The 26077-nt window shown below is 47.0% G+C and overlaps 1 protein-coding gene across 1 annotated transcript in view; it reads right to left on the minus strand.

Annotated features, from left to right (window-relative positions):
• Nucleotides 1–24733, minus strand: part of LOC141069242 (uncharacterized) — a 35157-nt gene extending 10424 nt beyond the window's left edge. The window contains exons 1-10 of the mRNA XM_073558695.1: nucleotides 24649–24733; nucleotides 20750–21079; nucleotides 19831–20130; nucleotides 13814–14098; nucleotides 13164–13265; nucleotides 6106–6423; nucleotides 3179–3520; nucleotides 2551–2856; nucleotides 1835–2170; nucleotides 826–1116 (exon numbers count right to left, since the gene is read on the minus strand). Of these exons, the coding sequence (XP_073414796.1) occupies nucleotides 826–1116; nucleotides 1835–2170; nucleotides 2551–2856; nucleotides 3179–3520; nucleotides 6106–6423; nucleotides 13164–13265; nucleotides 13814–14098; nucleotides 19831–20130; nucleotides 20750–21079; nucleotides 24649–24691 (2653 nt within the window). The 5' untranslated portion in view covers nucleotides 24692–24733. The remainder of the gene's footprint in view (nucleotides 1–825; nucleotides 1117–1834; nucleotides 2171–2550; nucleotides 2857–3178; nucleotides 3521–6105; nucleotides 6424–13163; nucleotides 13266–13813; nucleotides 14099–19830; nucleotides 20131–20749; nucleotides 21080–24648) is intronic.
• Between the last annotated feature and the right edge of the window lie 1344 nt (nucleotides 24734–26077).

Below are 26077 nucleotides of genomic sequence, written 5' to 3' on the forward strand. Positions count from 1 at the left end.
GTACTTACTATTTAACACTGTATGCAGTTTATATTGTTTGTGAATGTTTATATACACTTTAGTTCCCCCAGTGGACGTCCATTGCAACTTCACAACTGCACTTATATTTTCTATCAGTAGTGAACTGCTCGTTTACCGTGTTCCGCTCTCTGAGTTTCTCTTGGTGAATTTCACCCTGTGCTCCTGAGAGATTTGGGTATTGGCGGCATCGGTTCACTATTAATGACCTCCATCTACTTTTGATCACAGTCTACAGGATAGAGTTGTGCCTATCCTAGACAAATGTTCCTATCCTCCCCGTCTCCGATACTCCACACCGCTGTCTGTACTATTCTGATGTAGAACCTTTGTGTTCTCTTTATTTTTATATCTCCAAAATCCATAATGATTACATTAGTATTGAAAACAAATTTTGGATCAGACCAGAGGTAACACGTATTGTGAATCCTGCACATGAGAGTACCAGACTGACGTCACTTCTGGAGCACACAGTGCTGCGGCACTAATTATGTGCGGAACCTTCTCAGGCCTCGTGTACAATGGCTGCATCCAGAAGTGTCCAGCGTAAGTCCAAAGAACAGGATGACAGTGAGGTGCGGTGCTACAGACCTACCGCTATCGGTGTCCTTATAATGTGACATGTACAGGGTCGTCCTCTGTCTTATCCTACTACCTTGTCCCATCACATACAGAAGGAATCATTCATAGAGCGGAACACCCATCTCTGGTGGTCACTATGACGGCAGCAGTGGAAGAGAACTGTACTGTGTAAATCAGCCATTTCTACGCACTACCGTGTGATTACTGGTGTGTACAGGGCTCTACCTTTTACACAGAGATCCTGATGCTGAGGAGATGACAGTGATTCGTGCTCCCACGTCACTCGTACTCCAGTCGTGAAATGATCGCAGGGAACTTCACATTCACTCGTAGCATCAAGTGTCCGTTCACCATCCGTCTGTATAAGTCTCCTGATGGATGGTATCACTTTATCTCCTCCGTACGTCCAAGTAATCTTAATATCTGAAGGATAAAAATTTTTAAACCTTGTGCAGCACCGTACTCTGCCTGCTTCACTGAGCGTGAATGTCACCGGCTTCTCCATCAATGGAATCACTGGGGATAAAAGAGAAAAAATTTATTAGATTGTACTGAATAAAATATAGTTATTCCTGAAGCATTCATATTAATTATCCCTATTTCTGCAGAGGATGCTGTCAATGATGACAGTGGTGAGGGCGCTACATCCGGTGCGGTGACACGGGCGCTACATCCGGTGCGGTGACACGGGCGCTACATCCAGTGCGGTGACACGGGCGCTACATCCAATGCGGTGACGGACGCTACATCCAATGCGATAACGGACGCTACATCCGGTGCGGTGACTGGCACTACATCGGATGCGGTGACGGACACTACATCGGATGCGGTGACGGACACTACATCGGATGCGGTGACGGACACTACATCGGATGCGGTGACGGCACTACATCGGATGCGGTGACGGGCACTACATCGGATGCGGTGACGGGCACTACATCGGATGCGGTGACGGGCACTACATCGGATGCGGTGACGGGCACTACATCGGATGCGGTGACAGGCACTACATCGGATGCGGTGACTGGCACTACATCGGGTGCGGTGACGGGCACTACATCGGATGCGGTGACAGGCACTACATCGGATGCGGTGACAGGCACTTCATCGGGTGCGGCGACGGGCGCTATATCCAGTGCGGTGATCGGCGCTACATCGGGTGCGGTGACGGTGCTACATCCAGTGCAGCTCCCTGAGAGAGCCGAGTACATTTATTATAAAACCTCCCAATCACCTCTCATCATGGCCTTCCCTGTGCTCCGTTCTATCGGATCTTTTAGGCTCGGGTGAGAGACTTTACAGATAAACTCAAGGTCCTCAGGATCTGATGTGGCTGTGAAGGATAATGAGGATGAGCAGGAGTAGGACTTATCCGTTGATCTGTCTGGTGTAGAAGAGACTTTGCACGGCAAACTCTCACATTGTGTCAGAGAATTCCCCGTCTTCTTGTACCAAGTCACCGTCAAGTTATCTGGGAAAAACTCTGAAATTTTGCAGGTGACTGTAGTCTGTTTTCCCATTTGTAGAATCAAAGGAGTCATATCCACAATTCTTGGACACCACGGATAATCTAGAAAATATCAAAGATAGAAACAGAAAATTATTATCACTTACGTAAAACACATAACTTGTTGTTTATTTAAGAAGTCGTCTCCTGACAAGAAACACCGTCCATGTGCCTTATGAGGAAATAAGGGCTTGATATATGGGGTCCCTAATCTGTAGGAGCCAAAAGTTAGAGCTGCTGTGGTGGACTCGGCCTCACGTCTGACCATTCAATAGTGCGATAATGGTAACATTTATGAGACAACACGATTCTCTCAATTCCAAAAGTGTCAATGTCCAACCACATAGTAATCTGAAAAATGACTGACCGCTGTTCTCTAAGCCACAGAGTCATGGATTTCTCCGTATTTCTATCACAGGCTTGTCATGGATTCATCATCTCACCTTCATGCCCCACACCTATCTCTCTGCTTTCTGCCTCGTTCATGGTTTCGTGTTTCCAGGTCACTTTTATTTTACAATCTGTTTGGGTAAAGATCTCCCCCGGGATGTTACACTTTGTATTAATGGAGAAGGTGTCATCATGGTTTCTGATGGCTTTCCCCTCTGATGGTTTCTTCTCCTGAGATTGGCCGTAGCTCCATGTGATCATTATGTCTTTGGGGTAAAAGTTTAGGAGCGATAAATCTGCTGTCACATCTCCGGAGTCAGTGATGGAGAGTCGGATGGGACGGTCACTTGTTGGTTTTACTGAAAGACATAGAGAATACAAGTAATACAGAGATTATGTCTGTGGATGATTGCAGGGTCTCCATATAGGCCCTTTACATTGCTTAGACAGTATTTGGATGTACTAAATTGCCATTGTACACACAATCAACAATGCACTTACACAAAACGGGGCACCAATGATGTAAAATTATAGTTTTCACAGATTATATAGTTTAGGGTTAGGGTTAGTTTTCACTGCAGCTCAGATTTTTCATTGTACATCATGAATATAGACATCAGCCCTGGATGATTGGGGGGTGGCTGTTATTCGATGGCAGGATTACCCTCACTCCTGACTTACCCCTCACTTGTAACTGTCCCGTACTCCTCTCCGCCGGCCGCTCCAGGCCAGGATGTGTAACTCTACAGATGATCTCCGAGCCTTGTTCCTCCAGTGATGGGGTGAGCGTCAGACCTGCCGTACAGGTGAATGACTTATCTCGCTGCTGCTGGGATCTGTGGGGTGTCATCTTGTATTTCTCACACATCTCAATTATTTCCTCATTATCCTTCACTTTCTTAATCCATTCGACAGTGAGATCATCAGGGTAAAAGTGGCAGATTGTGCACTGCAGCTGTGCCGGGCTGCTCAGCATCAGACTCGGTGCGAGTATTTCCCCCAGTTCTGGAGGAGACCGAAAACCTACAGGAAGATCAAACACAGAAAATGATTAGTCAGCCGGCCCTATAATCCCATGTTTATGCTCATAAAGTGTGAGTGACATTTCCAGGTCCTGTCACAACACGGCTGAAGTAATAAAAAGAGACATCTCCACTTTTCCATATGTGTAATGTCCAAAAGTTGTTGATTACATTAATGTTATTACAATGTAAATTGTTCTTGAAATTTGCCTTTAAATACTTGAATTGATACACTGCTTTAATATGCAATATTCAGCACACTCTATAGGGTTAACCTCACTACATAACTACTTTGCTGCCAGACAGGAAATAGTTAGGTGGATGGAGTTTAGCTGATATAATGCTGCAGCCCTGGTTGATAGTGTGAGGATCAGCAGTAAAGCAGCCACTGCAGGAGGTAGGAGAGCCGCTCATGCCGTTTTCTAGAGGCCGTCACAGCAGATCTATCTGAGGGAAAATGTAGTACAGTATTCCTGATTACCCCCTTACAGGGAAGAATTTTAGTTCCCGCCTATTTCCCGCTGAAAAACTAGCGATTTGCAAGCGTAATTAGCTTGCAGAATGCTAGCGTTTTCCAAGCGATCTGTAGCATCGCTTGGAGAACTGATTGACAGGTTGGTCACACTCGTCAAACATAGTGTTTGACTAGCGTGATCAACTTTTTACTATTGAGGTCGCCTATGCAGCATCAGTAGTAAAAAGATCTAATGTTAAAAATAATAAAAAAAATCGGGTTATATTCACCTTCCGACGTCCCACGCAGCGTTCCCGATCATCGCGATGCTCCCGGCAGGTCCCGTTCCCAGTGATGCATTGCACCAATGACCTTTGATGACGTCGCGGTCTCGCGAGACCGCTATGGTATCGCGAAACCGCGACGTCATCAAAGGTCATTGTTGCAATGCATCACTGGGAACGGGAGTTGCCAGGAGCATCGCTGAGGCCTGCTGATGCTGCAAGGGACGCCAGAAAGTGAGAATATGACGATTTTTTAATTTTAATTCTATTTTTTACAGGGATATGGTACCCAGAGCCTGGAGGAGAATCTCCTCTCCTCCGGACCATGGGTACCATTCACAAATGTTCTGCTTACTTTTCGCATGGTGGGCACAGCCACATGCGGAAAGTAAGCAGAACAATGCATTAAGATTCCGCACAAAGAATGAGCATGCTGCGTATTTTTCCGCGATGCAATTCCGCCGCAGAAAAATCCGCAGCATTAGCACAGCATGTGCGGAATGCCATAGGATTGCATGGGATGCTTTTTTTTGTGTTTTCGCGGCAAAATCGCGTGTTTAAAATCGCCGCAAAAAAAGCTGCGTGTGAACACAGCCTTACAGCGGTATACTTAAACCCTCACCACTACCGATACAGGGTACCAGACCCTTTTTATCTATACTAAAGATGGGCATGCCCCCATCATTTCCTATAAACCCCTAACTATCTTTTTGGATCTTTACCTCCCCTGATGAGTCACTAAATAAAATGCGTTGGAAGCAATCACAGGTACAGACTATATGGATCCTGCTGAGTCTCCTTGTTGGTACGTTAATGTGTGGCATGAACCCATGCCCCCCCCCCCCCCCCTCCTTCCATATGCTGACAATTAGGACCTATCTCAACTAAAGGGAACTTTTCTAGACTTCTAAACTGGGTGACTCCGTTCCTTTTTATACATTTTAACTATATTACCACTGTATGATAATTTGGACCACAAGATATGGCCATACCAAAACCCTGTCTGATGACAAAATGCACATATAGCAGGATGCAGCGGGCCTCCACTAATAAAGGCAAGGGGCAGCTCAGGTGCAAACTACTGATAAAAACAACCACCCCACACCTAACAAACCATGGAGGGGTTGGCTGCCTAGTAGGAAAAATGCACATAGATAAGGCTTGCATAGGACGTCAGTCATACATGTAAGTGTGATGCAAAGTGTCTGGCTTGCAACCTATTAATGACGCCCATAGTATTATCAGGCGGGCTGCTACAGCACTATAATATGCTTTAAAATTAAAGCAAGAGAACAGACGGCATCGGACAACGGGCAGAACAGCGGCCATCTGATCCTAACCTCTAATATCAGAAAAATCCTAGTGATGAAAGAGGAGGCTAACGTAAATCTTTGGTGAATGGTGCAGTCTGAGCCGCCACTGAATTTTCCATTGTTGTTTTTTTTTGCTACTTTTTCGGCAACGTGTTCCTCTACATCATTTAACATTTTTTACAGTACGGTTATGATTTTTTTACATAATTCCCTCTTCTGACTTTGTTACACTGCTGTTTATCAAGTATTTTGGGGGATTTGCCTTTTTAGTGTTTTTTTTAAGCATTATACATGATAAAAGTCTGCAATGATTGTAAAGATGTGGCCGGCCCATTCAGTGTCAGACTGAAGAACATTGGGCCCACCAGAGGATTTGATTCTGAAGGCCCACCTTTCTTCCCCACTCAAGAGCCCAATTCCAGCGGCAAGGTTTGCACTATATAATCTCCTGAAGGAGAAGTGAGGGCCCACCGGAGGATTCTCCGGGTCTCTGGTGGGCCAGTCCAACCCTGGGCCCATACTATACAGCACTTACGTGTGTTGTCCTTGCTCTCATTCGTCCATTCTCTGTGGCACGGATGTCTCAGTTTTTTGTGTATCACCGAAGCACGCAGGGAATATTTCTCACTTTCATCGACTTTTCCTCTGAGACTTTCCGTGGTGCTGATCACATTGAAGGTGCCATCCTGGTTTTTCTCCATGACATCTGTATATTGCAGGGTCTGAGGGTTTTCACTAGAAGGAGGTTGAAAGAGTTCCCAAGAGATTGAGATTTTCTCAGGATCGAAATGATCCACATTCAGACTGAAGCTGCCGTCTGCGAAGGGGGTGATATTTCTTAGCTTCGGGTGACCTGGAACAACAAGTGAAATGCTTTAGTTATATTTGCAGAGAATTGAAAGTGTTCAGAAACTTTTGGAATCAATTAGAAGGTGAAATCAGAAATAACCGCTTACTATGGAAATTGTCAACATATCGAGAAAACACGGGTATTACATACCTGGTAATGTGTTTTTCCAGGGGACATGACGGCACCACGAGAGAGGGGATCCGCCCTACGAGGACAGGAAACCTTCAAGACAAAAGGGGGCGGCTCCTCTCTCCGCATCAGTTGTTTTACAGAGCACAAGAGGAACTCCGCCAGTTAGTGTACACATAAATAATACCTATTTTACACTGCTAAATTTCCCACACCAAGGGAGTGTATAATACTAATAAAAAACACCCAACTAATGACGTGATCAAACAGGGCGGGAATATAAGGGTGCCGTCATGTCCCCTGGAAAAACACATTACCAGGTATGTAATACCCGTGTTTTCCCATGGTACATGACGGCACCACGAGAGAGTTACAGAGATTTGTATTCTCTTTAGGGGGGGGATCACTGCCTGCAACACTCTTCTCCCAAATGTGAGATCAGAGGTAGCAGATAGGTCTAATCTGTAATGTCTGAAAAAGGTAGATGGAGAGGACCAAGTGGCCGCCTTACATATTTGGTCGATGGAGGCGTCCGCTCTCTCCGCCCAGGATGTTGCCATGGCTCTCGTGGAGTGGGCTTTTAGGCCCTCTGGAACAGCCCTGCCTGCACTACTATATGCTAGTATGATGGCCTCTCTCACCCATCTAGCTATAGTTTGCTTAGAGGCTTTAAGACCTTTCCTTGCCCCCTGGTATGAGATAAACAAGGCCCTCTGTTTCCTCCATGGTTTTGTCACCTCTAAATACTGTAGGATACATCTCCTAACGTCTAGACAATGTAACCTCTCTTCCTTTTTGTTACCAGGGTTAGGACAGAAGGATGGCAAGATTATTTCCTGAGCTCTGTGAAATTTCGACACTACCTTAGGGAGGTATGCTGGGTCTAATCTTAGCACGACTCTATCATCCATAACCTGAGTGTATGGTGGGTCTGCTGATAGTGCGTGTAAGTCCCCAACCCTACGTGCCGATGTGAGTGCCACTAATACGGCTGTTTTTAAGGTTAACACTTTGTCTGATATTGTGTCTATTGGTTCAAATGGACTTTCCGTTAGGGATGATAGGACTAAATTTAGATCCCAGGGAGGAGGTTTAGGAGATGGGACAGAGTCAGCTCTAGTACAGGCCCGGATAAATCTGGCGACCCATCTATCGCTTGCCAGGTCATAGTTGAATAATGCTGCCAGGGCTGAAACGTGTACTTTCAGGGTGCTGACCGCTAAGCCCAAGTCTAAGCCCCTTTGCAGAAACTCTAGCACTGCCCTTACCGGTACTTCCCCTTCCTGTATTGGGCCTGAGGTGGACAAGAACTTCCTCCATATCCTCCCATATATTTTTGTAGTCACTGGTTTTCTGCTGCTGATTAAGGTGGAAATCAATCTCGCCGAAAACCCTTTCTTTTCTAATAGTGACCTTTCAAATTCCAGGCTGTCAAATGCAGCCTGGAATTCGGAGGATGATTGAAGGGTCCCTGTGTTAGGAGGTCGTGATCCTCTGGGAGCACCCATGGGTCTGTCACTGACATCACTCTCAGCCAATAGAACCACGGCCTTTTTGGCCAAAAGGGAGCTATCATAATTACTCTGGCTTGGTCCTCCCTGATCTTTATCGGAGGGAATGCGTACAGGAGACCTGATGTCCATTTTATTCTGAAGGCGTCTACCGCCAGTGGCATGTCTCCTGGTCTTAGGGAGCAGAATTTTTGAACTTTTCTGTTGGTTTTTGAGGCGAAGAGATCTATTATGGGTTTTCCCCACCTCTGCACAATTTGCTGAAAAATGCACTCTTTTAGGCACCATTCTCCTTGCTTTAAGTGGTTCCTGCTCAGAAAGTCCGCCCTCAGGTTGTCCGCGCCTCGTATATGCAGGGCCGATAATGAAAGGAACTGATGTTCCGCCAGAGTCAGGATTCTTTTTGCTATTTCCATCAATGACCGAGAACGAGTGCCCCCTTGATGGTTCACGTATGCAACCGCTGTACGATTGTCTGATAGGACTTTCACATGATGTCCTCCCAGGTGTGTCAGTAATCCTTCCAGCGCTCTTTCGATGGCTAGCAGTTCCCACTCGTTTGAGGATAGATCTTTTTCCCCCTGAGCCCAAGTATCTTGGAGCCATAGGGTGTCTAGATGGGCTCCCCAGCCCCAGGGACTGGCATCTGTCGTGACTACTCTGGAGGCTGCATATGTCCAGGGTACTCCCCTCGGAGCGGCCTCTATCTGTAACCACCATTTTAGCGACTGGAGTACAGGATCCGGGATGGTGAGCTTCTGTTCTAACTGCCCCTGAAGCGTCAGATCGCTTTGTAACACACACCACTGAAGTTCCCTTGCGTGAAATTGTGCCCATTTTATCGCTGGTATGCAGGAGGTTAGGGACCCCAGCACTGACATGGCTTTCCTCAGAGTCATTGTTGGCTTTCCTAATGTTGTTCTGATTAGGTTTTTGATTTTCTCTTTTTCCTCTGGGAGGCGACACTCCTGTATTACCGAGTCTATTGTTAGGCCCAAAAAATTCTGGACCATCGTTGGCTCCAACCTGGATTTTTTGAAGTTCAGTTGCCAACCCAGAGTCTGAAGAGTCTCTATCACTGTCTTGACTTGTTCCTGACAGTGAGCGAAATCTTTCCCCACTATCAAGAAGTCGTCCAGATATGGTATTACTAGAGCATCTTTTTCTCTGAGATGTGCCGTGACCTCCGCAATTAACTTCGTAAAGACCCGGGGGGCTGTTGCTACCCCAAAGGGCAGAGCCTTGTATTGAAAATGATGCCACTGAGAGTTTATCTGGACTGCCACCCTGAGATATTTGCGGTCTTGCTGCCGAATCGGGACATGATAGTAAGCGTCCTTGAGATCCAGGACCGCCATGTAACACCGAGGGAAGAGGAGTTTTACTGTAGATCTTATTGTCTCCATCTTGAATGATGGGACTACTAGATACTTGTTGAGGCCTTTCAGATTTACAAACGTCCTCCAGGAATCGTCTGGTTTCTTTATCAGAAACAGGGCGGAGTAAAAGCCTTTCTTCTTTTCTTTTTCTGGAACTTCTTCCAGTACGAGTTTTTGTACAAGCGATAATACCTCCTCTTCCAAACTCTTTTGTCTTTCCTGAGATGATTGTACCGGAGTTTGAATGAATTTTTGCGGTGGCCAATGGTGGAATTTTAACTCCAGACCTGACCCTACTATCTGTCGGATCCAGGTGCTGGATGAGATCCTTTCCCAGGCTGGGAGGAAGTGAGAGAGCCTTCCCCCCACCTGAGAAGGACCGTCACTGGGTGGGTTTTTTGGCTTCTCTCGGGGGCTTACTGAAATAGAAGCCTCTCCCTCCTCTGTATCGTCTGTCGGAATTGCTCCTGTCACGATCTTTAAATTGTTGTCTCCTGAACTTTCGGCCCCTCTGAAAGGAGCGCCGAAAGGCCTGAAATGGTTGTTTCGGAAAATTCTTTTTGGTATCACTCGTTTTCTCCAGCGCTTCATCCAATGCCGGGCCGAACAAGAAATTTCCTTCACATGGTAGAGAGCAAAGTTTCATTTTCGCCTGGGTGTCCCCCGGCCAGCATTTGAACCATACCGCCCGCCGTCCTACATTGGTTAAGGCTGCTGATTTTGAGGCTAGTCTGGCCGAATCTGCTGATGCCTCTGCGAGAAAGTTTGCCGCTGCCCTAATAGCCGGCAATGATTCCAGAATCGTCTCTCTGGGAACCCCTTGTTCCAATTGATCCTCCAAGTTGTCTGTCCATATCTTTAAGGACCTAGCCACACAAGTGGCTGCGATGGCGGGCCTTAGTGCGCCAGCCGAGGTTTCCCAGGCTGCCTTAAGGCAACTATCCGCCTTTCGGTCCAGTGGCTCTTTTAGAAACCCCAAGTCCTCAAAGGGTAGGGAGGATTTTCTGGCGACCTTTGATATCGCCACATCAATTTTGGGGGCCCTATCCCAGGATGAGGATGCCTCTTCCTCAAATGGGTATCTCCTCTTCAGGGAATTTGTATTCTGGGACTTCCTTTCTGGTTTTTCCCACTCGCGATTTATGAGTGCTTTCAGTTGCTCATTAACAGGGAAGGTTCTAAGTTTTCTCTTTTGCAGTCCACCAAACATGAGATCTTGGGCTGTCTTTTTTGTCCGCTCTTCTACTAGCCCCATGGTAGATCTAACTGCTTTAATGAGTTCATCCGTAGCTTCTACTGAAAACGTATCTTCCCCGTCCGAGCTACTTCCTGAATACTGCGACTTATTTGAGTCGTCTTCTGACCCTGTAGAGTCCTGTTGAGAGACCCCTGAGGGGCTTGATCTCCTAGCTTTTCTTTCTGTATCTACCGTTTGTAATGCTCTTACTGACTTGGAAACTTCTGTCTGAATTATGGCCCTCAAACTATCCGAAAATGAGGGTGTCTCCTCCGCTATGGTCTTGTTAATGCACTCCTGGCATAATTTTTTGTTCCAGGCTGTTTCTACGGGACTTTTACATAAAGCACATTCTTTATTTTTTGACTTTCCTCTATATTTTTTAGGGCCCTCCTATACTCCACCCCGTCCATATATATAAGAGGAGGAGGAGAGGAAAAAGAGAGGCAAAAAAGAGAAAGAGAACAGACATTAGATTACTGGACTTTCTCGAGGTTCACTCACCACTCGGACGCTTCATAGAACGGGTACCGGATCTGGAGGTTGGCTGGTCCTCTCACTGTCTCCCAACGAGACTATGGACCCCTCTTTTTTGCGGTGACGATCCGCCCGTGCGCTGCCCGAGTGGCTCACACTACTGCTGCGGCGTGCTTTTGTTTTTTCATCTGAGCACGACCGCCTCTCCTTCGCTTCCTGGCGCGGTTGTATATGCTCTGGCGAAGGGCTATCCATTATGCTGCATATGGCTGCAAGCAGTCACCCCACTCAAAATTGGTGCTGTGACGCCCGCTCGCCTTTCCTGGCGATTTAAATAGTACTTTCTCTTTTTTTTTTTTTTTTACCTGGACCAGCTGGTCTCGCACCTGTGTGTGGATGCGCGCGCGCCCCCGTGCTCCCCCCCGGGACCGCGCACTCTTCCTGTCTCTCCCAGGCCCCGCGGTGCTGTGCGCCCCCTCCACTTCCGGGTCGCACGCAACCGCTTCCGGTTCGGCGGCCATCATGCGCGCTCCGAGTGCGCGCCGCCCCCCGGTGCGGCCAGACGACCTGCTGTGCGGGCCGGGTGAGCGCTTGGGCCCTGCCTATTTCGGGGCCCCCAGACACCCCTTACCCCCGATGGACCTGGACCACGGATCAGCTACACCTGCCGCACTCCGCTGATGTCATCCATGGTGGGCCTGGACTCCCATGCTGCAGAGCACCTTCTGACTGCAGGTACGCTGCGGGGTCCGGTGTCTGGGCTTCGACAGGGAGGGTCACTGTCCGTGGCCTCCGAGGAGCTCTTCTGCCCGGGCACCGATGTGTCTCCTGGGCTGCATGGCCACTTGCATGTCAACAGGGAGGGAACACTACCAGTGGCCTCCCTGGACCTCTTTGCTGACATCTTGGAGGGTCCCTTCGCCAAGGTACCCCGCTTCGCCTGGGCATCTGCCCAGCTGTGGCCATGCCTTCGCTCAGGGGGGACATAGGCATATATGGCCCCCGAGGCGACTACCAGTACCTGGCGTCGGGTGTAGCAGACCCATGCCTGCCACTAATCACCCGACCCAGGCCCAGGCATCCTCTTCGGAATCTTCAAAGAGGCTTTCATCTTGAGGGTTCCCCGTCGAGGACAGGAAACCAACTGATGCGGAGAGAGGAGCCGCCCCCTTTTATCTTGAAGGTTTCCTGTCCTCGTAGGGCGGATCCCCTCTCTCGTGGTGCCGTCATGTACCATGGGAAAATATGACTTTGGAGCCAATGTATTGTGGAAGTGCAGAGAAAGAATTGATCATTATCAGCTCAGTAGTGATGAACAAACATGCACGGGTGTTATCCGGGTGACTTCAGCGTGCTCAAACGATATGGTTGAGTCCCACGGCTGCATGATTCGTGGCCCCGCATGTGCTGCAGCTGTCTGTTAGGCAATCCCATAAGGGTTTGTGCACACGCTGCGGATTCTGTTCCATTGTCCAGGTGTCAAACCGCAGGGGAATACCGCTGGCAAATCCGCAGGAAAACCGCAGGTCACTTTGCCAGTGGTTTTACCTGCAAATCCGCACGGAAAAATCCGCAGGTGATTCAGCACTGTGTGCTCTCACACTTAGTTGTGTCTAACAGCCACGAGACATGCAGCCACAGGGACTCAAACATATTCGAGCACACCCAAGATGCTCCAATAACACCTGAACATGTTGGGATTACACGTTACCCGAGCACGTTCGCTCATCACTACAGTTCGGCTCCCAGTTAGCACATCTCACTACTAGGAAAATCAATATTCCGTAGAAAATAAATAAAATCTCAATTAGAGTAACAACGAGCACAAAATATGTGTATCCTGAGCAGCAAGGTACATACCCTCATCAGTATACAGAAAGCGGCAATAAGGAGACACAGCAAAAACCATGAAATGATTAAAAAAAAAATAGAATTAGACAAGACTTTCACTTATTCAAAGCTGAAATATACAGAAGAATCCAATAAAATCTATCTGTATTAATTACTTACGTTTCTGCCTGTATCTGTACACATAAGAGATAATGGTCCCGAGTCCTAATAGCACCGGCAGTAATATGGCAGCGATTAGAAGGAAATGACTACGCATCAGATCTGAAACCAGAGAAGAATAGACCATTTATGATCTGTGGTAAGGTAGAAGCAATGAAAAAAGAGGAAAAATAGCAGTCTTTAGAAAAAAATTACGGTAGATGTATAAGTAAAAAACACCTATATTAGTAGAAAAAAATTCATTTAAAAATGGCCGCGTTGCGAACACAAAAAGTGTTCTCCTTCATGAGCTACGAATAATCAAACGTTTTGTGTTTGAAAGGCGTCAGTTTTGTTCTCCTTTCCCTGTTATGATTTTTTTTATGGATTTTTCTACTAATAACGGTATTTTTACTTTTACATCTAATTTTCTCCAAAGAGTGCTGGATTTTTTCCTGCAGATCCCCTGATGCCGCACAGGATCTTGATGAGCTGGCTCTTCTACTTCTGAAATGGGAGCAATGTTATAATGGCTCTGCGGGAATGGTAAATCTGTTGCTTAGTTCAGTGTAATTTCTTTCTACTCGTTAATGATAATTCTCACTTATTGGATCTATTCACTTTACTATTTGCAAACTGTCTGTGAATTGTGCTGACAGATTTGTACTCACTTTTCCCAAGTACGGTCAGGCTTTTCGCCCGCGGCCGGAGCAGGGTGACGTGTTCCACCACACAGGAGACCTCCGTGCCCCAGTTCTCCTCAGTTGGCATGAAATGAAGGACGGCTTCCACGGCTGAGCTGTTAATTCTCTTTATTTCTGTCTTCTGCATATTTGTCCCATTCAAAATCCAATTCACCACAATGGCTTCTGGTTGAAACCCGGACACGAGGCAGACTAATGGCTGTTTTATATTCTTTATAAATGTGTGAGGAAGAATGTGAATAGTTGGGACGGCTGTAAATGAAGATTCAAATCAGTTATTTCCTAATATTACCCTAGATCTCTATTATCTAGATTGTGAGCCCCAATGGGGACAGAGATGATGTCTGTAAAGTGCTGTGGAATTAATGGCGCTATATAAGCAAGTAAAATAAATAAATGACACAACCGCAATGAGGAGTTCAGTATAAAATAGTATTTAGAAGATTAAATTTCCAGATATTTGTCATTGTATATTTATTTTTGCAATCAGGGATCCATACTTTTAGTGATCCATTGAAGCATCTCCTCAGATATGCAGCTCAGTCTGTAAATATAACATTCTGATCATTGCTTAAAAAAAGATTTACCATATATACTCGAGTATAAGACGACCCGAGTATAACCCGAGACACCTAATTTTGCCACGGAAAACTGGGTAAGCTTATTGACTCGAGTATAAGCCAGGTATGCATTGTCCCCTCATCCCTGTCCTGGTATGTGTGGCTCCCCCCATCCTTTCCAGCTATGTGTGGCTCCCCCTGTACTGGTATGTGTGGCTCTCCCTGTTGTATGTGTGGCGCCCCCAGGAGTATTGTCTCCACAGTGGCATTGCCTTCCTCCAGGGAGGGTGATGTCAGGCTTGGAAGCAATGAAGGGTCTCTCTAGCAGTTAATCATTTTCATGCAACACAGTTCCCACTCCAGGCCAGGAGAGGGAGCTCTGAACCAGAATTGAGGGAAGAGCGACTCTCTGAGGGCCAGGAAGGGGAAAGAGGAGTTAGTGTGAGGACGGCAACGTGTGTAGACGTGTGGAGAAGCTGGAAGTTGAGCTGAGGATAGAGGGCTCCCTCCCAGTGACAGCGCATGATCTGGAGCCTGGTCTCCACGGTTGTATGGATACTGAAGGTCCTGCAACAGAAACCAGAGGAATAGGAAGCTGCAAATGCTCTATTCCCACCTAAGGCTGTGTGCACACGGTGCGGATTCTGCTGCGTTTCCGCAGCGGTTTTGCCCCTGCGGAAACGCAGCAGTTCCGCTGACAAAGTACAGTACAATGAAACCCTATGAGGTTTCAAAAACGCTGTGCTGATGGTGCGGTTTTTTCCGCGCGGTTTTGCTGCGGTTTACAAACCGCAGCATGTCAATTGTTTGGGCGGTTTCCGCAGCGGTTTCACACCTTTACCATAGTAGAGGTGTGAAACCGCAGGGCAAAACCGCAGGAAAACCGCAGGTCACTTTACCTGCGGTTTTACCTGCGTTTCCGCGAGAAAAACCCGCAGCGGAATCCGCAACGTGTGCACACAGCCTAAGACTCGGAGGCACAACAGCGACGGGTGAGCCAAGAGAGATAGAGGGCTACAGCTGTCTGCCATACGAGGTAGTTCTAAGATGATAAGGAGGAGGAACTTCAGTGTAACCCTGTACTGCATGTACCTCAAGCCAGCGCTAGGAAGGAAACTACACAACCCATCTGATAGAGAAATCCCTGAGTTGCTTCCAGGCTAGCCTGCTCCTGTGCCATCTGTAACCAGGACCAAGTAAAGGTAAAGAAACTGCACCCTGTTATGTCCTTGCCTCCTTCCTGCAACATCCTCAGCACTGCTACATCTCTGTGCCAAACACTGCACCCTCTTCCTAAACATTCAGCTACACTGCCCTGGGACCAACAGCCCTACCTGTGGGGGGCTACAACATCATTGCTGCACTACACCATCTGTCCCAGAGGATCTGCATGCAGCGTCGGCTTAACACCTCCCTTGCCGAACACCACAGGTGGCGTCACAAATCACTTATAAACTTTATTCCCAACTCAACCCCTTTTACATGGGTGCCCAGGGCCACGGACCGGGTCCCCGCTGCTGTGACAATCCCCTCTGAGAGACCGGCCCGGTACCGAGTACCCCACAGCCCTGGGAGGGCGACCCATATGCATGGCTCCTTCGTCCTCCCCTGCTGTATGCATGGCTCCTCCATCCTCCCCCCTGCTGTATGCATGGCTTCTCCATCCTCCCTGTAATGTATAATGATTGACCTGTCTCTTTAAGAAAGGAAATCTTGTGACTGGAAGGTTATAGACAGGAAGTGGGTTGGTGGAGTTTCAGTTTAGCCTGATGAGGGAAATGTGATGCTGTGTGCTGGAGGGAGAACGAGAAGAATAAAGTACAGTTAAAGCGTTCTCTCTTGAATTCCTTATACCGTGTGGACATTACACTCCCCCTGCTGTATGCATGGCTTCTCCATCCTCCCCCTGTTGTATGCATGGCTTCTCCATCCTCCCCCTGCTGTATGCATGGCTCGGCGTTCTCCCCATGTAAGTATGGCTCCCCCATCCTCCCCCTGTACGAATGGCTCCTCCGTCCTCCCCCTGCTGTATGCATGGCTCCTCCGTCCTGACTCCTCCCCCTGCTGTATGCATGGCTCGGCGTCCTCCCCCAGTGTATACAAGGCTACTCCCGTCCTCCCCCTGTCCTCCCCGTCATACTCACCCCCTCCTGGCGCAGTCTCTGCACTTCCCTGCTTCTCTAATGGTCTCTGGCACCAGCAGCTTCTTCCTGTGTTCAGCGGTCACATGGTACCGCTCATTAAAGTAATGAATATGCGCTGCATGCCTATTGGGTGTGGAGTCGTGTGCATATTCATTACTATAAGCTGAAAATCTCAGCTTATACTCCAGTATATACGGTATGTTTTTTTTGGTAGCTTAGTTCAGACTTAGTTTAGACTTCATGTTATATAGCACTGTGCACTTACAATTGCTCATTTTGCCCTTCTGCTGCGGGTTGTACGCTGCAGATGTACACAGCGTCCAACCCGCAGCATTTACCGTGGGATCATACCCTTACATGCTGAAATAATTTGTGACAGATGGAACCTTCAGCATTCCAGAAAATAGAGCTCTGCAGACCTGACTTGAATGAAACAGAGGTGCGAATCGTTGCCCTCTATGCCATTCATTGTCCAGGCGCACATACGCTCCAGTACTGCAGAGCCCAGGTCTCTGGGTTTCAAAGTCCCAGTTTTGGATTGTTGAGTTTCCAGCAGTTGAACCACAGTGATCAGCAAGAATAAGGGATAAAATATTATTTTATGGAATAACTATTAATCAGATAGAGAATAATTTGAATATAATTCTCGAACAGCGAATTACAAACCGTTTGTCTACCTCTAGAGAGACTAACTCTAACTTATTAACATATACATACTTGATGCGTTAACACACCACAGCTAACGAATATATGAACTCCCATAATTCTGCAAATGTTAAAAACATAAGGTACTTAGCGCTTTTTTAATAAAAGAGTGCAAAAGCCAACCAACCACATCAAGGTGTACCTTCAATATGGATGATACTTAGCCACTAAATGTCTTCCTACTCTATGTACCAAACCCGCCTCGTGTACAGGGAGTGAAAAGGATTCCAGGCATCGCTTGTAATTAAAAGCTTATATGGGAAAGATGGACAGATAAGGGTGCTGAGCCCTGGAGGGGGCCACAACCTCCGATATGTACTGCATAACTTTTTGATTACCAGATGTTAGTGAATGTGTAGAGCAGGGGTGGGGAATCTTTTTCTGCCAAAGGCCATTTGGATATTGATACCATTCTTCGGGGACCCTACAAGTTGCGCTTTATCTCTGCCCACAAAGTACATCCTGGCCCTGGCGCCAGGATTTAATATTTCACTGTACACTCCTCAGCGTTCAGTAGTGAACACTGCGTGCTTACAGAGCAAGAAAAAAACTAATGGGTCGATGGCCGTCAAAGTAAAGCTGCCGGCCCAATCACTGGGGTCCCTGGGAAACTGCCCAGCGGACGCATAAAAGTTTATCGAGGCTGTGGGCCTGAGGTTCCCCCCTCCTGGTGCAGAGGTTAAAAGTAAAGTATCTTGGTATATGTTTAACAAAAAATTAGATTATATCTTATCTGATTTCATAGATAAATTTTAGCAAACTTGATCCTCGTGGCTTTACAATATCTTCTCACCTACAGTAGCACTCCCATGGATCTGATCTTCGGCTAGCATTTTCCCCCTTTTTTCCTTTCTCCTTATCTACTCCGTCATTGTTGTTGACCACTGACTCTCATCCTAGTTTTCTGATCATTTTGATAGACTTGTGTCCTTTTTCCCCCCCAAAGTTTAAAGGGGTTGTCCGGGCTTTTCACATAATCTCAGTGCATATCTGGGCTGCAGAATGGTGACAATAAGTAATTTACCTTCTGTCACCAGTTTGCAGGGTTTTCTAGATATCACTCTCTTGCTTCTGAGCAGAACGTCCAAGGTGGGGGGGGTGTTCTGGCATTGAAATGAGAACTGGTCTTTTCCTCCTACTCTACTAAAAACCTGCCCTCTATAGCAACAACCCCACCCTCCATAGCAACAGGCCCTCCGCGTCCACATGAACAAGCTACCTCACACAGTAACACATCCTCCCCCTCTAGCAGCCTCAGTGCAGAGAGCAGAACGACCCAGCTGCTCCTCCCCCAGACACACACTGAACAGTGATGTATGGGAAGTGAAACTCTAGTGAGGAGGGAAAATCGTCCTGTATTCTGGGCCCCTCCATGATTACAATACATAACTCACTCATTATCAGTGATTCCTTCCCTCACTGTCCTAGGCTGCTGGCAGTGATGGGGCTTGGGCTGGCAGTGATGGGGATCGGCTGCTGGCAGCAGTGAGAACAGACTGTGTGATGGCCAGGGATGGGGGTCTGCAGCTTCTAATCTGCACAGGGGATGGCAGTCACTGATGTAATCTGTTGTGTGACAAAGCCTCTGCTGTGTGAATGAGACAGCTCTGTGTCACTGATGTCTTCACACAGCAGCAGATTTGGTGCAGTGTATGTGTGGGCAGTGGGTGGTGCTGGTCACTGGAGCTTGGTGGAGCCTCACACATACACTGCACCAAATCTGCTGCTGTGTGAAGACATCAGTGACACAGAGCTGTCTCATTCACACAGCAGAGGCTTTGTCACACAACAGATTACATCAGTGACTGCCATCCCTTGTGCAGATTAGAAGCTGCAGACCCCCATCACTGGCCATCACGCAGTCTGTTCTCACTGCTGCCAGCAGCCGAGCCCCATCACTGCCAGCCCAAGCCCCAACACTGCCAGCAGCCTGGGACAGTGAGGGAAGGAATCACTGAGAATGAGTGAGTTATGTATTGTAATCATGGAAGGGCACAGAATACAGGACGATTTTCCCTCCTCACTAGAGTTTCACTTTCCATAGATCACTGTTCAGTGTGTGTCTGGGGGAGGAGCAGCTGCTCTCTGCACTGAGCCTGCTAGAGGGGGAGGATTTGTTACTGTGTGAGGAGGGCTTGTTCATGTGGACGGGGAGGGCCTGTTGCTATGGAGGGTGGAGTTGTTGCTATAGAGGGCATGTTTGGAGTAGAGTAGGAGGAAACGACCAGTACTCATTTCAATGCCAGAACACCCCCCCCTTGGAAGTTCTGCTCAGAAGCAAGAGAGTGATATCTAGAAAACACTGCAAACTGGTGACAGAAGGTAAATTACTTATTGTCACCATTCTGCAGCCCAGATATGCACTGAGATTATGTGAAAAGACCGGACAACCCCTTTAAATTACACAGTAGACTAATACATCTCAGTACTCTATTTTGTAGGCCATGTGTTTTTTTATACAATATACTTCAGTGTCCTGTTCATTATATTGTCAATTAATTTTAGTTACAATATAAATTAAATTGGTAATTTTAAGTCTTCTCCCTAGCTCACTATTTTTATCAAATATGGCTACCTCCATAAACAAGTTGAAATGTTTCCTGGAGAGGTTTCGGCAGCGATTCATGTTGGACTCTGCATGAGAAGTTTTGCTTTCTGTCTTCCTCAGTGGGTACAATTGTCACCGTGCTGTTCACACTGTATAGTCCATCTCGGTTCCTCAGGGACGGATCCTCCGAAACATCACTCAGCCTCTCTGAGCCCCTGAACCATTTAATATCGATATCCACCGGGTAGAATCCCGTGACGGAGCAGCACAGGACACTCTCTGCATTCACCACAACCATTTTATTTGTGATTGTCACCTGCGGAGGAGCTGAAACAAAGAAACAGGAAATATATTACTGAACGTTACCTGTTTTTGCTGCAATGTGATCAGATTGCTTGAATCCCATATAAAATCTCTCCAATCAAGCTGTGTGTGAGATATTTTATTTTTTAATTACTTTTATTTTTAAATGGGAATAAAAACAGTTTGGTTGCTTGTTTATATTTTTGAAAACTCACTCTTTTTTAGTTTCCTTAGGGGACTTGAACCTGCAATTCTCAGGCTATGGTCTTGCACTTCTTTTTAGTCATCTCTCATGGCCTGTACTAAGAGTAAGCCATCAATTGAAAAAGGCTGTATAAACTAATAGACAGTCAACAACTAAACCTTATAAACTTGTTTCTGCTGACACTTGTCTATTTGTTACTGTACACATATGTTATTGGAAAGGATCAGCCATTCGGGGTACAGTAGAAAACGGGGACTTTTGCTCAGTAGTAAACCAGCGCAGTCATGTAATACATCTAACATCTGATTGTCAGAGGATCCAGTATCTCTGAAGATGGTCTAACTCTCTCGGGACTACCTAGGGACTTGTCCTAGTTTAAAAGGCATGTTACAGAATGTGCTTGATTATTGAATTTGTATTAAATCTATGAATCCTTACCTTGAACGTCCAGCCTGATTTCTGCCTCTTTTCTTTGGTTGCTGTATATTACAGAACACTTGTACAGTCCACCATCAGAGAGGGAAGTGTTAGAAATATACAGATCAGCTCCCCCATCCATGGCTTTGTCTACATAAGACAATCTAGGATCCGTTGAATCCTCTGATTTGCCATCTACCCTTAGAACTTGTTTTCCTTGAAAATACCAAATTATCTTCAGTAGTGAACGGTCGACAGGAGGTTTATCCACAATGAATGAACATGGTATCTGCACATTTTTCCCCAACCAGGCTTTATGAGTCGGCGGGACAAACAGCTTCAGAGACGCAACTGTAGAGAAGGAGAGAAGACATGTTCACGACCAAACAAAAGAAAATGTTATTGGCATTAACATTTACCAAGCCTTAGCTATACCATGGAGCAAACACTGTGAAGACATCTTCAAGAATTGGCTTAAACTTGGCACCACAGTGATATACCTAGAACTGGAGTTCCATCAAATACTGATGAAAAGACAAAAAGAAAATTGATCCAGGAGGATGTCAACAGGTCGACTGAAACATTAAAGGAGCTGTAGGAATTTCTGGCAAATACTGGCTGTGTACTACATGTGACAACAATCTCCTTTATTCTTTATTGGTCAGGTCTGTGAGGTAGGATGGCAAGATGGAAGCTCTTTCATACAAACAGAAGATTGAAGCCCAACTATGTTTTGGTAAAACCTACAAGTCTTCCAAAGGATGTGGGAAAACGTGTTAGGCCTCTTTCACACTTCAGTTTTTTTGCATCAGTTATAATCCGCCAAAAAGGCAGACAAGCGGATCCATTGTCAACTGATGTGAACGGATGGCACAGGATCCGTTTTTAGACGGATCCTGAAAATGAGGAAATAAAGGAACTGCTGGCCGGGAAGGAGAGAAAGAGAGAGAGAGAGAAAGAGAGAGAGAGAGAGAGAAAGAGAGCGAGAGAGAGAGAGAGAATTTTTTTTCTTGTTTTGTCCGGCACCCAGAAAGAAATTCGGGTTAAATCAGTGTCTGGAGGATCCGCCAGAGAAAAAAACGTTGCAAGCTCCGTTTTGAAATCTTTGAGGATGGTGACGGACAGGAACTTTTGGCGGATCCTCAAAAAAAACGGATGCAACGGACAGCAATCCGTCACAGTCCGCCATTAATGTAAGTCAATGGGGAAAAAAACGGATCCTCAAAAGAAAATTGAGGATCCGTTTTTTTCAAAACCTGGCGGATTGTGACTGATTGTAAAAAACTGAAGTGTGAAAGAGGCCTTATGGTCTGAGGAAACCAACAGTGAACTTTTTCACCAAAATTCCAAAAGGTGTGTTTGGGACGACACCAACACTATGAAATGCAAAAAAAACAAAACAATACCAACAGTGTATCATGAGGTCGGTCCTCAAAGAATAAAAACCTGTTCCGAACTAGTATGGTCCTTACGCTCAAAGGATTAAATGCATTGTTCAGCATTACAAAAAAAACTTGTCCTAAGCACTAATTTACACTACGTGATCTGCAACGTAAAACTGCATATATGTCATTTGGCAGTCATTTAATAGCCTGTTTACACAGGCAGAAAGACCTATTACTGATAGTCTGTAATTGTTCTCGGCAGCACATGTCCTGTTTACACAGGCAATCCGCGATGCGCACAGAACGCTCTATTATTGATTGGCTGTCGTTGTCAGCAGCACTTGTCCTGTTTACACAGGCAGATTTGTCAGCAGCACTTGTCCTGTTTACACAGGCAGACCTCGCTTATGATGCCCACAAAGCAATTACTGATAGGCGGTCATTGTTCTCAGCAGCACATGTCCTTAATTTTTTAAGCCAGGCAAAAGATCGTTTCACCTGATGAATGAGTCTTTTGCTTGTTTGTCGTGTGATCAGCAGCCGGTTTTGCTGGGAACACTCGTTGATATTCGCACAGTGTGGGTCATGAGTATGCAGTCCTGGAAAACCACATTAACCAGCAGAACTCATCGCTTTCTATAATTTGTGATGTTGGAGCAAAGACAGTTACTGTGAATTGCTCCTCTTAATCTTGGCCTGCTTAGTTTGTTAGATAGGCAACTTGCCACTTCAGCAGGGAAGAAGACCTGAACTCTAGCGCCACCTACTGGGAGTAGCAAGCCTTGAAGTTGATATTGACCCTTTAACGACTCTTACCACATAATTTAGGATAAAAGCCAAACTAGAATTTCTTTTTGCAGACACGTGTTTCCAGGCATTGATCCTTCTTAGTGCTAGGTATGAGATCTGATATGGCTAGAATTACTGCACTGAACAGTTAGGGGTTAAAGGGAATTTTTGCAGGTAGGGAAAAAAAAGAGTGTTTTATTTCTATCAGAAACAGAAAGTAACTGGTCCATGGGATGTGCAGGGAGCAAAGTTTCCTTCTTTCAATTTGCTCTCAGGCAATGGCGGATCCTAATAGGGGCGGATGGGGCGGTCGCCCCGGGCCCAAGGTTTTTTGGGGGCCCAGGGGCAGGGGCAGGGGCGGGCTGGGCCGGGTGGCAGAGAGGCAAATGCCACCCGGACCGCTCCCCCAGCACCTGTACAGGGCCGGCCGTGCCCTGTGCTGCCTGTGACGCCGCCGGCAGCAGACAGCCGCCCGCGTCACAGTCTATGAGGGGCCGGGAGCTGTGCACGGCCGTCACCTTGACGGCTGCTCAGCTCCGGCTGTACTTCCGGGTCAGATGTCGGGCGTGCGCGATGACGTCATTGTGCACGCGCCGACATGTCCCGGAGGATGCTGCAAGCAGAGGCGCTGCTGGGGAGCGAGCCGGCTGTGAGGTAAGTATGGGGAACTTTTTTTATTTTTTTTTATTTATAAAATGAATTAAATGGGGGACGAGGTGAGTGGGGGCTGTACACAATGAAGGGGGGGTGACTGGGGCCTGTATATGATGAAGGGGGGGTGACTGGGGCCTGTATATGATGAAGGGGGGGTGACTGGGGCCTGTATATGATGACGGGGGGTGACTGGGGCCTGTATATGATGAAGGGGGGGGTGACTGGGGGCTGTATATGATGTAGGGGGGGTGACTGGGGGCTGTATATGATGAAGGGGGGTGACTGGGGGCTGTATATGATGAAGGGGGGTGACTGGGGGCTGTATATGATGAAGGGGGGTGACTGGGGGCTGTATATGATGAAGGGGGGGTGACTGGGGCCTGTATATGATGTAGGGGGGGTGACTGGGGGCTGTATATGATGAAGGGGGGTGACTGGGGGCTGTATATGATGACGGGGGGGTGACTGGGGGCTGTATATGATGACGGGGGGTGACTGGGGGCTGTATATGATGAAGGGGGGTGACTGGGGTTGTACAGGATGAAGGGGGTGAGTGGGGGCTTCACAGGATGAAGGGGGGATGAGTGGGGGCTTCACATGGTGGAATGGTGGCGGGTTTTCCGTATGGACCCGCAGCAAACCAAGTGCTGCGGTCCGTACGGCTGTCAATTCCCGCACGGGGACCGCAGCGCTCAGGTGGGAAGGGGGGTACAGGGGCCCAGGTTTTATGAACAGCCCCGGGCACATAGTCCACTTAATCCGCCACTGCAGTCTCAGGGGTAATACACTGAGAATAGGGTGACATATCATAGTATCTGCGAAAACAAGGCTACATCCTGCTGTCCGCACTCTAGAAATGCCTGCTCCCCTCATATTACACCTCTCACCCTCCTCATCACATCCAGGTAACACAGAGTTGAGATCTCGTATTTCTATCCTGTCCTTTCAGTCCTTTGTCCTGAGATGCTGCCATGTAATCTGATGTGCGCACAGTGACTGAGCGGCCTCCTCTTCGACAATGGATCTGCCATCTGTTAAATTATTTTTCCCTTCATTACTTATTTCTGCCAATAACATAAAACACACACGCACCTGTCTGCAGGAGAAGAAGGAGCAGGACTGGTGAAGCTTCCATGTTCTTCTGAAGTGTAAAGTCTATTTCTACTTTCACTTTCAGTCCCCAGCCTCCTGTTATCCTGTAAAACTTTTAACCACCCCCGGGTCAGCTCCCCCTTAGTGAGAATTTGGGTAAAAATGATTACATTCGTTAGATCTTTGTTAGATCCGGTTTGATCAACCAAAACTAACGTTAGATCACCCCCACAAAATGAGATATTTACGATCTTTTCAAGGGGGGTTGACCTGTAGCTAGCCCCCCCAACTTTGAAATTTGCCGTTTTTTGGATGGATTCTGATATTCGTTAGATCCGATTTGATCAGCAAAAATTAACGTTAGATCTCCTCTCGTTCCTGAGATATTGGGGGTGTCAGGTGGGGGGTTAGCCCCCTAATTTGAAATTTGCCGTTTTTTGGCTGGATTCTGATAGATATTCGTTAGATCCGGTTTGATCAGCAAAAATTAACGTTAGATCTCCTTTCGTTCCCGAGATATTTACGATCTTTTTCTGGGGGGGGCTAACCCGTAGCTGTCTGAATGCAAAATCCTACAGAGACAAGTAGCGGCTGGGAAAATTCATTGTGGCGGTCTGGACTAGAAATAGGCAAAGCAAATGACCCCAGTAACAGCAAACGTCGCATGTGACCACTGGATATAAGGCCTCTTTCACATGATCTTAGTTTTGTCGTGTAATACGCTGTGTTTTTCACGATGAAATGTACCCATTGAAATCAATGCGTTTATTCTCATATGTGTTTATTCTCATGCATACGCAAATGCGTGTAAAAAAAAATAAAAATTACAGGATGTTCTATTTTGTAGCATATTACACGATTAGCCCATTAATACAAATCACTGGGCTGCGTGAAATATGACGGGAAATGCGCAGTGACAACGCTGCATTTGTAACGCGCGCAGTACGCATATGATCGTGTGAAAGAGGCCTAAAGGTAACATAACCACTAGTGCGGTCTGCAGAGCGCCTGTGTAGCTAGTTTCTGCCTATCTATGGTCACTGTATAGGAGTAATATTGGTCTTTGCATGGTGTTTTATTCAGTCACAGTATGGTGGTATTGTTTCATTACTACGTTGGTGTAACTCTCATCAGAGTGGGGGCAAGTAGGAAATCTTGGGTGAGTTCCCACATTTTTTTCCCAGAACTTGACCCCTGGTAGTACCTGATCTGTAATCCAATGTGAGCATGTGATGTATGGTGCTGAAGGGGTTCCCTGGGATTTCCACAGGTTGCAGAAGGCTGGTGGGGTGACGTCACCCTGCCAGCGGGAAAGCTCAGGGAATCCTTACAGTGCCACAACAGAGGGATGCCGGTGAGCAGTGCTACCTTGCACATCGTCCTCCCGCTTCGCTGCAGCGGCACGGGTACTCATGGCCTCCCTTGCTGT

The sequence above is a fragment of the Dendrobates tinctorius genome, unplaced genomic scaffold (assembly GCF_039654945.1).
Source record: "Dendrobates tinctorius isolate UK_male_01 unplaced genomic scaffold, ASM3965494v1 ptg000257l, whole genome shotgun sequence".
Lineage (NCBI taxonomy): Eukaryota > Metazoa > Chordata > Amphibia > Anura > Dendrobatidae > Dendrobates > Dendrobates tinctorius.